Consider the following 13,452-nt stretch of genomic DNA (forward strand, 5'->3'; position numbering starts at 1 on the left):
AAAGTCAAACACAGGAAGCATGGATGAAAGATTAACATTAGATTAACATAAGATTAACATTAAGTGGAACACTGTCAGCATATAGCACAGCCCTAAAGGGAGGAGAAGAGAAGGATGTGATGGACAGATTCAGAGCAGATGACAAACAGAAGAGTGTCAGGCAACAGTACGGCCGCAGGGCAGAAAAAAGACTGAGAAGGAAGGAAAGTCATCCACTTCATATCTACTGCTGTGTGTATTGAGCCACAACAGCAAAGAATTGGTTAAAATGGCTAAAATTTTGCTTTCATTTGCTCCATCTCATATTCATTTGTTGTTTTTATCCAATTAATCCTGCTCAAGATAACAGGAAGCTGGATAATAGGAAGCTTGGTACATTGCCCAGAAACCAAGGAAACACCTCGGGCAGGTCGCCAGTCCATCACAAGACAAACCCGAGATAGACAAACACTCAAATTCACTCAAACGGACAATTTGGAGTATTCAGCTCACTTGACACTGAGGAGCACACAGAGGTTGAACTCGAGGTGAATACTGAACATCAGCCTGACTGTCTGTCTGTCTATCAGGTGATAGCTCCATCAACGTGCTGCAAAGATTAGATGAATACATCAGAAATCTTTGTTACTGCCCTCTGTCCTTTTGAAGGCCCATAACTACAACTATTGCTGCACATACTAGAAGGAAAGAAGAGGAATATTTTATCCTCAAATTTAACGCCTGTAATGTTGTGTGGCGGTGAGTGTGACAGAGCAGAGCCTCCTTCTTTTTCTGATATTGTCAGTGTCTTCATTTATGCCAAGTCTTCATTTACTGGTCTATTAGCCTCGGGCTCCGATGCTGCCTCTGTTTCCCCCTCAGCCTGACTCCAGGCTATGGAGAGAAAGACAACAACAGCACTGAGTTGTGCTGATTTGTACTTCCGTTGATAATTAAAATGAGTACTCTGTTATTATACTGTCATTTCAGTGCACCGGGGCTGCCTAAGTGTTGACAGAGCAGCGTGGAATTAAGAGAATGACCCCTGTCAGATGTCACTGATATGGATTGGGTCACTGCATCACACAGATACTGGAGTTCTCTGTGCTGTTTCGTAAGATTCGGGTCAGAAAATGCTGTTTTTTCAAAGAGATAATCTGAACCAGGATAGGAGAGGTAGACCTCCGTTAGGAGTTGGGAGGGTGGGAACCAAAGACAGTGAGGGACAGCAGAAAAAAACAGCGAGGAAAGCAAAGAGGAGATCAAACGAAGAGAAACTTTGGCAGGAGAGACAGAAAAGAATGATTATGCACAAAAAGCGGAGAAAGGTTGAAGAAAAGAAAGTGAGGTAAACATGGATGCTGGAATAACCTTGAAACAAAGTGGGACAGAAGCCAGACTTCTGCAGGAAGTGGAAAGAGAAGGACCACAGACAAAAGGAGATGTGTGTGGATGGTGCAGCTGTTGTTGTAACCTTGGACTAGTTTTACCTTGAACATTAAGAGCTAATGACTAGCCTGCTTTTATAAGGTTACAAGGCTGAAAGACATCAGATCAGAGACACACTTCATCGTCCTCTGATTCTTCTTCTCTTGTCATTTCCTTTCCTTTCTCTTCTCTCCTTGCCCCTTGAATCCTCACCATCCCTTTGCTCTTCTCCTTCTCCTCTCCTCTCATTTCATTTCCTGTCCCTGCACATTATTTTCCCACTGCTAATCAGAATGACTAGAAAAATGAAATCAGTAAATCATTAGTCACCCCTCTAGCATGACACAATGAAATGACACATCTAGCCTACTTTCTCCATCATTCCCTGCTGAAACACACACACACACCCTGCTGTGGGTATCTGCTCTCATCGTCACTCATGATAATGGTGATTCCATTTAATATCAAGCTATTAAATAAAAAATAATTACTGAGAATGAAATCAATGGATTAAATTCTCTCTCATTATTTCACAGTAAAATTAAGCCTCATTCACCAACCTGAAAATCAAGAAAGCGTTCACTGCTTGGCTGCTAATAAACACTGAGCTTTATAAAAGCTGATTGTGTATAATTAATTAAGAGTCAAAGCAACATGTAGAAAAAATAAGTCTGACAAAAAGTCTGGCTGATGTGTAACTGAGCGTAGAGGAGCAGAACATCTTGGCCTCCTCTGGCAACAGCTCAGCACTCTCTGACCGCAGTGTAAAAAGATTTACTCAGCTCGGGCTAATTATTAGGAAGGGGAAATGATTAGCTGAAGAGTTATGACTAATAAATCTGTCTATGTTTCATTAACACCCTGTTTGGAATTATTTCATCTTGGTGCCTCTCATTAAAGAGAGTGGTAATGGAAGGAGAGGAAGGGAAAAAAAAGGAAAAGGTAGGGAGGTGAGGAGGCAGCGATGAGGTCCGCACGGAGCTGGGCCGTGGTAATTGGTGTAATGTAGCAGAATATTTAACAACCTGGTGAAAGGTCAAATGTGAGAGGACGGAGAGAGAGAGAGAAGCATGTCATCTGTATCATTAAGTGGAGTGTATTTTTATATTTGTTAACAGATCAGTGTGAAACTAATTTACCTAATGATGTTACTACACCCACACAACTTGATTAGGTCATGTGCTTAACGTGTGCGTGTGTGTGTCCAACAAGTGTATTTAAATGGACTATAAACTTCTAAACGCTGGATGGAAAACAGTTTTGAATTTGTCTGATGTTTTTAGGACATTTGATCGATCCCACTGCAACATCTGCTCATTTGCATACGGTGCCTGAGTGAAACAGTTTCACACCTGCAGCGGCTAGCTGCAGTTATCACACCGTGGGTGTATGAGCTACTTTCTGGGCATTCTGCAGACAAAGCTGTATTTGGCCAAAGCTTAGCTGCTTTAATTGAACGTACCGGCATCTGAGCAGCACATTCAAATCCCTCTAATGGCATTACACACATCATCATCATCATTGCACACACACACACTTCCTCACACAGGCCTGCTTTGTTTCAGATTTAGAATCTTTTCCCTGCCAAATCATTGTTAGTGCTAATATCAAGCAAACAGACCGACACCACCCACAGGAATGAGAATGCATTGGCTGATTTCTACCTCCACCAAATTAACCATAAGTACCATTTGGCAATCATGGCTGTGGTACTTGTGCCTTTGTTCTTTGTTTTTTTTTTCTTGCATCCAAACTAAAAAGACCCCAAGCATTTTTCTTTTCAATTTCAATTTCCCACATTGTCTTTGAAATACAAACACACATCGTCACACGTCCTCTGAGCGTGTTTACACTCAATTAGTGTTGAAGTTCTTGAATTTCTCCCCTCTCTCTCTCTCTCTCTCTTTCTGCAGCGTGTTGTCATTAGCACATGTTTTTTTATTTTATCATCCTTCGTCTCCTCTTTTGTGTCATTAAGTTTTTAAGAATAACCCTGGGCTGCACAGCAGATGCTGCGGAGGTGAAACAGCTTACACGCGCAAACACACATGTCATCAGGACATGCTATTGTGTTAGGAAGGTAGAGCTGTTGCCGCCTTCTATTACTGAGACTGAGAGGTGTTTCTGCTGGCATCAGCAGCGTTATGACAGCTCACTTTCCTTTGTGTCTTCCTCTCTTAGACTCCTGCTTTTTATAACTCAATACTCTGCTCTTAAAGGTTTCCCTGTAATAATATTGACGTCTGATGAATTATAAAGGACTGAACCATGCAGCATTAGGTTTGTTTGATCTCCCCTCAAAGGACAAAATGCATGTTACTGGCTGTTGCTTCCTTTCCTTTTCCCTTCCTTCGATTCCTTTTCCTTCATATCCTGTCATTTCTTGTCCTTCTTCCCTTGTCCTCAGCTTCTCGGCTCCTTACTTTATCTTTTCTCACCTCCTCCCAACACTGCTGCTAGTATTACATCATATTTTGAATCAAATATCCAACTTTTTAAAATGTTTTTTAGACATTGCCTTTAACAGATTGTGGCCGCTGACTCCCTGCTGAAAATTAGCACCATAAAGGCACACTTTGAGTTACACAGCAGATGAAACAACTTTGAAAAAAAACAGACATGGCAGAGATGGAACGACATCACACCCACTTCTCACCAAATCCTAAAATCCTAAATTAAAAACACAACCATAGAAAAACACACACACAGGAATCTGGAATGCAGCCAAAGCCTGCAGTTATTCAGTGAAGGAGACGAGTGTAAGGCAGAAGAATCATTAGACTGCAGACAAAACAGCAGCCCAAACACACACACACACACATTACTCCGATGCTGGGAGGCAGAAGCTGTAACAAGTTTAACAAGGAGCGAGAGAAAGTGAGGACCGAAGGGGAGAGCGTTTTTTTGACTGAAAGGCCATCTGCTGAATCCATGGCTATGCCAGTTGCTTGCTAGCCTCCCATCATTCGCACCTGCCAGCTTGCCAAAGCACCCTCAGGAGGACAAAGGCAGTGACTTCACACACAAACACACACTTGCAGGAACGCACTTGCTGAGCAATAATGGCACGCACACAGCAATAACTGGTGTGATTTGTCAGCGGTGTGCTGTGTCTGAGGAGCTTTCTGTGTTTTTTCATGTTTTCCCTCCTGCGGTAACAATAGCATAACAGCACTTTATTAAACGAGAACAGGACAGAACAGAAAAGCCTGCAAATCAGCCGGTTTATGAGGCATCGCTGTTCACGACGCTGCCAGAACAGGCTGTGGGATGTGTGTGAGAGGAAAACAGAGACTGCACGGGCATAAATAAGTATAGATCAGTGAGAGAAACCTGGTTAAAATGTGGTCAGGGTTGTAGACATAATATGTGAACTAGGTGTAAAACCAGGAAAAAGCCTCTGCAAGGATTTTTTTAAACAGCTGGCACTAAACAAATAAGCAGGGTCTAACATTACATTGTCTGATGGAATATCAATTAACTGCTGTATGATTCTCAGTGTTAGTTTATTTATTGTGGTCTTTACAAATATATAAGAGTCTCTGCACAAGAAGAGAACAGGAAATGAAAGTGTGTGTGTGTGTGTGTGGGGGGGGGGGGGTGAAGAGAAAAGCAGAGAGAGTGAAATTTGAGTGATCGACAGATAAGATGGAACAGATGAAAGAGGGAGGTATGGGCAACACAGAAGGAGATTATTTTTAGATTCTCTCCCAATTCCTCAAAAACCTGTAAGAATGACAGTCTTATTGCACCTAACAGTGCAATCAATTGCCCACCAATCACCCCCCCCCCCATCCTCTTGTAATCTACCTTTCATCTTTTGCTCCTTTGCACCTCTCCTTTCTTCCCCCCAGCTCACCTCCTCCACCACCTCCATCCATCTACTTTTCTTCCCCATCTATCTTAAGCCTCCTCCTCTTTCTCTCTATCTTTCACACCATCTGAAAATGTAGCTCTCTAGTGGCACAAACGTACTTCAGATGTACTTGCTCCCCCCTCTCCACTGCAGTCTGTCATTCCCACTGCCTATCTAAAATGTTTATTCTCCACTTGTGTTCTCCTTCACCTTACTTCTGTCCATCTTACTCCCCCCCTGAGCTCTTTCGCCCTCCCTCTCTTTCTCCTGCTTTTGTCTCTGGAGTGACGTAGCTTTGATCCTTACTTCCTTCCCCAGCTACAAACACGCTCCACCTTTACGCACACACACGTACATTTTGACAGATGTACAGATGTTGTTTAATGGAAAGCAGTAATCAACAGTGCTTCCTCTCAAGTGTCCACACCTCTAAATGGAATAAAGATAGATAGAAAGAGAGAGAGGGGGAGAGAGAGAGGAAGAGGGGTGAGACCTGAAATTGATGGTAGTGCATCGACCCCTCTGTAAAACCTAGTTAACACCTTCCTAGCCTGTGAAACCTGATTAGAAGAGTGTGTGTTTGTGTCATTGTGTGTGTGTTTGCAGCAGAGAATGTTTAACAAGATGTTTTTCTACTTATTCAGACAACCCCATAATACCGCGCTGATGAAAAAATGTTGATGTATTCCTGTGACAGTGTGTGTGCTTCATACAGGACAGTCTCTGCTGATTACATCCCCTCTAGTCTATAGTGAATAGGGCACTCAGCCTGATAAGCAATCACCTGAATCAATACTAATGTTTTTAGCGAGTGCACATTAGTATGTGCCTGTTTGCATGCATGTGGATGTGTGTGTAGTTCTTAAAATGTGACTAATCTAGTTGGAAGTCGTGGAGGATAAACATGTAGTCACAGGTATAGAAAGTCACAGATGTCATCCCTCTCCTCTCCTCTCCTCTCCTCTCCTCTCCTCTCCTCTCCTCTCCTCTCCTCTCCTCTCCTCTCCTCTCCTCTCCTCTCCTCTCCTGAAAACCCTTCATGTAACTCCTTTCATCTTCTCACCTCTCACCAATTGTTATTCTTTTATTTCCCTTTCTCCCACTCATCTCCTTCTCCTCCACATTAACAGCAGGCTAACCTTCAAAGGGAGTGATCACAGAGACTCCATGCTCTTCACATACACAATAACGTAGCCTTTAGTTTGACTATGGCAGCCGTGTAAATGTGAGAGTCGAATGTGAGGGCCCTGCTTTGGCACACCCAAGTGTAACCCCTCAGAGAGAGACAGCGATATATGAAGAGAAGGCAGCACAAGTGTGTTGTGTGTTTGTGAATGCCCTCTGCTTATGATTACTCGCAGCAGTTTTACCTCAGATGTTGCACTCAAAGTTCAGTTTCATCTACTGAAAATACAGCTGCCAAAATCTTATTCTGAAAGGGACCTTTGACGGATGTAAAGCTTGTTCACGCAGCATTTTAAAGGCTAAGGCTGGCGATATATTCTTGTTACAAAAATCACAGAAAGTCAAAGTCAAAAAAGTTAGTGATAGTGATAACATCACCCACTGTAGATGATGGTTGGGTGGAAGGCAACAGGAGTACAGTTAAGATCACTGCAGCAGAGTAATGCTGAGGTGTACCAGGCTTTGGCCGCCCAACATGAATAAATCAGTTCATTCGGAGTGTCATGGGGTTTAAGTACATAATGTAATAACAGTTGGCATCAATCTAGGAATAACAATCTTTCACAGAAGGCTGTAAACTCTATTCTGCTGATTACTTACCTTCCACTGACAACAAAGCAAGTAACCAGGAAGATGAGGAGAACGATTCCCCCTGCGATGGACACAGCCAGGATGGTGGACTGGTTAGGGTCCCCGATAGCCAAAACATCTACATCAGAGAGGAGGGGGGAAAAAAGAAGATAAAAGATTATTAAAGTGAGTGTAAATGAGGCAGGAAGGAAGTCCAGGATGTTTCTGTAGGAGGATAGTGATGGGAGAAAAGACTAAGGGAGGCTGGGACTTAAAAAGGCAGCAAGTGAGACAGTGAATGTGGCGGAGGAAAGATGGAGAGAGGATGAAATATGATAGCAATAGAAAAGGAGATAAAAAACAGAGGCTGAAAGAGAGGGGGAAGAGAGAGCAGCGAACGAGTAAAAGAGAGAAAGAGAGATGGATGGAATAGTAAGTAAGGTCCTTGATGAAAAGCGCTCTCCCTCTCTGTGCTGCTTGTGAGGGTATGAGAGTGGATGTGAAAGCCATTCCCATTCAGCAGCGCTGTCCAAATGGATATGTTAACATTGCACATAACAAGGCTACTGCCGAGAACTTTCTGCAAAGATGCATCGATTTTTACGCCACACCAATCGAGCCATTACTCAAAACAAATACCCCATTTATCTGGCTTAGCTAAGCATGAGCGGACATGTGTGTCTGTGTGTGTACGTACTGCATATATCAACGTGTGTGAGTGGTTGAGTGTGTGTGTTGAAGGGGTAAATTAATGCCCCTGGGCAGGCACAGATAAGCATTGATCTCCTATTACATTTAGTGGCACACACACACACACACACACACACCATTCCTTTACAATCAATATGATTGATCTGATTAGATAACCTTGATATGATCACTGCAGGCCAAAGTCCTGAACTTGACTGTGAACTCTCCGAGAGCACGTATGCATGGACAAAATGAACTTCAAACATGATCCTTCACATATTAACATTTCAGGTTGTTGCAGGACATGAAGAGAAACCAGGCTTTCAATTATTTGTATTGATTATTGAATGATTTGTAGGCTAATGTGTGCCTTCTGTGTGCTACACAGATAATCTATAGCACAGTGCTTTACATTTACTGATTTATCCTCCCTCTGCCTGCCTGCCTGTCAAGGAATTGATGGTCACTTTGAAAAGCACATTACAGGGCCTCCAAAGCAGATAATGCTAGTGCACATAATGAAACCGCAATGACAGTAGATGACAGCAAACAAAGGTGAAATGGAGCAAAGCATGTGATTGTGGACATTCAGCCTGTCCTGTGCAGACCAGAGGATCTCTTCTGCTCTGTCCATATGTGCAGGGTTTCTGAAAATTCATTGACACTCAGAGCAGTTTTGCAATTTTCCAATAAAGATGTAAAAAAAAGTTATGCAATGTGAGGACAGATTTTTGTGACATTGGGTTGTATATTCCACGATAGTTTTGACCCACTGGTTCACATATGTAGATGAGAACTATTAAGGCTGCTCTAGTTTCTCTGTCTGACAGCAGAAATGAAAAGAACCCACACAGATGAAAGTGAATATTTTATACTGTTGCAGTAGGAGTTAATCAGACTTATTACTTTTGATATAACGTGCCAGCTCAGCACTTAACCTTTGTCCTTCTACTTCACCTGCACATTCAGTTTAGAATTTTTGTGAAGTGGTGAAGCGGTCAAGTGGAGTGAATGTAGCCACTTCAATGTTTACCTGAAACCCGCTTGGGAAATTTAAAAGAGAGGAACACAGACAAAAAAGCAACAAAGCAATGGCACAGAGCGGGACAGAAAAACAAAGCTAAGCCGATGATTCATTATAGTAAACAAATATGTATTATTCACTTTACCTTCGTGGCTGGTTTCCAGTTCAATCTCTCCTCCGTAGCTCCCATAGCCCCCATCAGTGCGAGCCCGGACCCTGAACACATAGGTGGTCCCTGGCTTCAGACCGTCTACTGTCATCATGTTGGAGCGAGTCTTCAGAACTGTGTAGTTCTGCTCCCGCTGGTTCTGAATGAGAGGAACAGTGGATCATATTTAGTATCAGAGAAATAAACTGTTGATAATAAGATATGGAACTAGTTTCACATAGAGCAATGAACAGAGGTATCCAGAGAGAGTCTGAAAATAATAGAAACCTCAAATTGTTAAATTTAAATGTCTCCTGAGGCCAAATTCACTTCACTAAGTTTTCATTTGTTCATCACTGGGCCATTTGGTTGTATTTATACATGAGCATCTGTCAAGTCCCAAATCTTATCCGCTCCACACTCTATTGGGGCAATATGTGGTTACTAGTCCTGCTTCACTTCACTCTTCAACTACCTTGTAAGTGTGTGTTCACATATAGATATGTGTGTGTAGGAGGATGAATAAAGAATAAGTGTGTCTGTCAGTAAGCTGATTCCCTGCAGAGAGGCTGATACTCTACCTAATGGAAGACACTCTACAACACGGATTAACACTATTTTACTGTTAATGCCTGCCAAGACACACACATACAGAGGCTTAATTTCATCACCTCGGCCGTGTTTTTACGAGGTTTGTTCGACAGATGTGTGGTTAATTAGCTTGGTGTGAGCCGTACAGGAGATGTGAGGGATAAAGCAGTGAAAACAGAGAGATAAAGAGAGATTTGGTCTGAGGCTAAACCCCATACCCCATCAGCACAGACAACATGTAGATGAACAAGAGAAGAGGCAGGAAACATGCGAAAGGTGTTGCATGTAGGAGAAACAAGAGGATTTACACCTATATCATACATAATAAGTTTAAATATAAATACATTTTTACCTAACACCTCAAACTCCAATTAATTGACAAATTATGTCTTTTTACATGATTTTTCCGCTAAGATGATTTACAAGATCCAAACTTTCAAACTACCACAGCACCAAATGACACTTTTCCTGCTCATTTTTTTTGTCTGTGTACTGCAGCTGCCAAAATATGGGACATATGGGATGTTGCACCTTCACAGTTTTACTAAGATGAGACAAAATATAAAGAGTCTGTTGCTGTCACTTTGTAATGTTTCTTGACTGATCCGTCTTGTGTCGTACCATCTGCTGCACACAGGAGTGTGAGTCTGAATATTCAGTAAACACTGCAAAACATGACCAGATTTAATAGAACAGGCACCTTTGACATACTCTGAACTGGGACATACTCCTTTTTTGTCTGGCTTAATAAATAGTATAATAGTACCAGTACAGGCACTAAATGCACCCTTCAGTTTGGAGCTTCATGAGTAAATTCATCGCTGAGGGTAAAATTGTTGGAGTGCCTCTTTAAAAATGGATGTGCATGTGTGTGTGTGCGTCCCTCACCTTCTCGTAGTAGATGACCTCATACTCCACTATCGCTCCATTAGGTCTCTCTGGACCCTGCCAGGCCAAAGTCACGCTGTCCTTGCTCCGCCTCTCCTTCAACACTACGCTCACTGTTAAAAAGAAAAAGACAAAGAACAATAGCAGCATGAGCAACAAAGTGAGAGTAAAGTTCAACTGGATCAGGGCGGCTGAGGGGGGCGTGGAGAGATTTTACTGTCACAACAAGAGGACACATATTGCACCATGTGTGTGTCATGTATATAATTTTGCTAATGAGACAGCTTACTAGGTGCTATACACAGTACATGTGTGATTATGTGTGCATGTGTGACACACATGTGTCTGGCCTGTGATCTTTGCGTGTTATCAATGTGAAAAACTCAAAACCCTGTGAATCCCAGCTCTGGAGCACATGCTCATAAGGGTTAATAGTGTGTGTTTGCTTGTGCCTGCATGTGGGTTTCTTAATGAGGTTAACAACCTCCTACACCCTCCTTTCACTTCTCCCCCTCCAGTTATTACACACAAACACATTCGTAGTACTGTATGCAGCCTATTAGTCATCGCTACCTTGTCACACATGCACACATTTTACACACACACACACACATTTTACATTCTGCAGTCCCACACTGTGACAGATGCGTATAGGATTATACACATGCAGTCAAAGGTGCAGAGGTGTCATTTTGTACTGAGTAACGGAGCGATGCCTCATAGCACTAATTTTACAGTTCTCCTGTAAAAGCTTGATACTATTTGTGAATATGCTGCAAATAAACACACTTTTTTTGGTAGCCAACACATTTCTACTTCAAGCTGATTTTATTTTTTCTAAAGTTAATATTCTGCAGTAACTTTTCTTCTTAAAGTTTTACTGTAAATTTCAAATATCCTGCCACAGAAGCATCTTACAAATACTGCATCCGTTGTCTTTCAAAAGTGACATTACCTTCAGTAAGTGTGTTCTTACCTGTCTGTGAAGTTGTGACATTTATGACTACCATTCCTCTTGGTGTTGGACTTAAGTCTGACACCCCGTTCTGGCTCTCAACAGTGAAGCTGTAGTTGGAGTCCGGCTGCAAGTCTGTGACCAACACAGTGGCTGACGAGAGGCCGATCTGTCTGGGAACGAAATGGACACTGCTGCCGCAGGGTGTGCACTTCCTGCCATCGCCGGAGCACTTCCTGCAGTGGAGGCTGTAGGTAATGTCTCCTCGGCCTCCTGTGTCTCTGGGTGGCGACCACTCCAAGGTGACGCAGGTCTCGTTCACGGTTGAGATGGGGTTCTCTGGTGCAGATGGAGGACCTGGGTGAAGAGCAAGGCACATAACGTATTCAGAAGAGACACTAAATGCTTATTATTGTCAGCAATAAAAGTGAGGAAACAAACTAATGCTGCTTTTCTCACCAAAGGTAATTTATCTATTTTTACAGCTGCTAAAGTCTGGTAGCCTGAAGCTGATGACAGGGGTCACATGACCTCACTTCTAGATATTTTACAATGTTATAACATGATTTATACAATTCACATCAGCCCCCTTTCACACATGCACTGTGACTATGCCTTACGCTATACTAAACGTCTGTAATGAATGCATGAATTGAGCAGGTAACATCTTTATTGATGTTGCGTATGCATAAAACTTTTTTTCCCCCTTGGCTTTGTTAACATGCTGCTAAATGTCTCCATACAGTCGTGGTCAAAAATCCCACAGTGCACCACAGGATTTAACAGTGCAGAGATAATATGACAATTTGCATCATCCTCTACCCACTATAACCATAATATCCTAGCATGCATCTGGTAAGAAGCATGGTATAAGCTCTAAGTCACAGTCTGTCTGCTGCAGCACTACTTATCAGTGTCTTTATTCATAACGTAATGAATATTATTATTCCTCACATTTTTTAAACGTGCATGTTCATTACCAAATTAATTGCAGTTTCTATTAAGAACAGAATTTTTACTGATTAAATTAAAAATGAATTAACTGACTCAAACCACTGGGTGGACACTTAGCACTCAATTAATGAATAGCTTTGGAGTGGACAGAGATAAAAAAGAGTCTGGCCGATTGTAAATGTGACGGTATGAGAATAATACATTATATTACACTCTCCAAATTTAAATCCATCTTTAAAGAGAATCACGGGATGTGAAATAGTTGATGCTTGACTGCAGGCGGATTCTTTTTTTTTTTTTTAGCATGTGTAGTTAACTGATACTCCAGGGCTGCACTGCAGATAATAAATACTGAGTGGACAATGATCTATAGAAAGTGCCTAGAGTCATTTTCTCATGAGTCAGGTACATTTTATGATTTACAGCGCTTAATATTACTCTGAGCTTCAGTTGAAATGAATAGTATATATCGCAGAGACAGGGTCCAAAAATGTGTCAGCAATCATTCTCATGAGGCAGACGCACAAATGCTCTTTATTACACTTTTTGAAGAAGTGTTTGTGTTGATAGATTAGCTAAAACGTCCAGGGTAATAGAGGTAAATAATGTTTGAAATTGAAGCAACATGCTAAATATAATCACTTTGTCCATGTCTGTTTTTATACAGGCCAGTCAGCCATTGGCCGATGTGGGGCACCTAAGTGTGTGACTTGTGGCCCTGCACTGCTGGCAGTAGCCAGACCCATATTGTTTTTTAACCAAATAAGCATGATGAATTCAGACTGGAGATTCAGAAGGGGCCAGTCCCTATATCATTGTGTATTTGTATTCATACTTCTTCCAGTTTCCCTGCCACCTGCTGGTATGGTGTTGTTTCTTCTCACACAGGCACAGAACAAACACACATGGCACTAAGCTGCTGGGTGTCGTTTTTGCCACGTTTTGCTCATACATCCTTTATTTCCTTCGATCGGTTTAAGGTGCCAAAACCTTAACTAACAGCCCCGACAACCAAATACGGGATTGTTTACATTCATTGACGTTACTATTTGGATAGTTGTGTTATTACATGATTTATGTTGTGGCAGTTAACAACATTCAGCCTCATTGTTTTTCTGTTTGCTCCATCTTACCATTTTACTAGCTATATTTTTAATGAAGTCTTTTGCTTTAAAGCTACTGTT

At 41.9% G+C, this 13,452-nt stretch overlaps 1 protein-coding gene across 1 annotated transcript in view; it reads right to left on the reverse strand.

The window, feature by feature from the left end:
* Positions 1-13,452, reverse strand: part of LOC114449301 (ephrin type-A receptor 3-like) — a 68,910-nt gene that overhangs the window by 18,674 nt on the left and 36,784 nt on the right. The window contains exons 7-10 of the mRNA XM_028426821.1: positions 11,336-11,671; positions 10,360-10,472; positions 8,878-9,040; positions 7,049-7,157 (exon numbers count right to left, since the gene is read on the reverse strand). Coding sequence (XP_028282622.1) covers positions 7,049-7,157; positions 8,878-9,040; positions 10,360-10,472; positions 11,336-11,671 — 721 coding nt within the window. The remainder of the gene's footprint in view (positions 1-7,048; positions 7,158-8,877; positions 9,041-10,359; positions 10,473-11,335; positions 11,672-13,452) is intronic.

This window comes from Parambassis ranga, chromosome 17 (genome assembly GCF_900634625.1).
Source record: "Parambassis ranga chromosome 17, fParRan2.1, whole genome shotgun sequence".
Lineage (NCBI taxonomy): Eukaryota > Metazoa > Chordata > Actinopteri > Ambassidae > Parambassis > Parambassis ranga.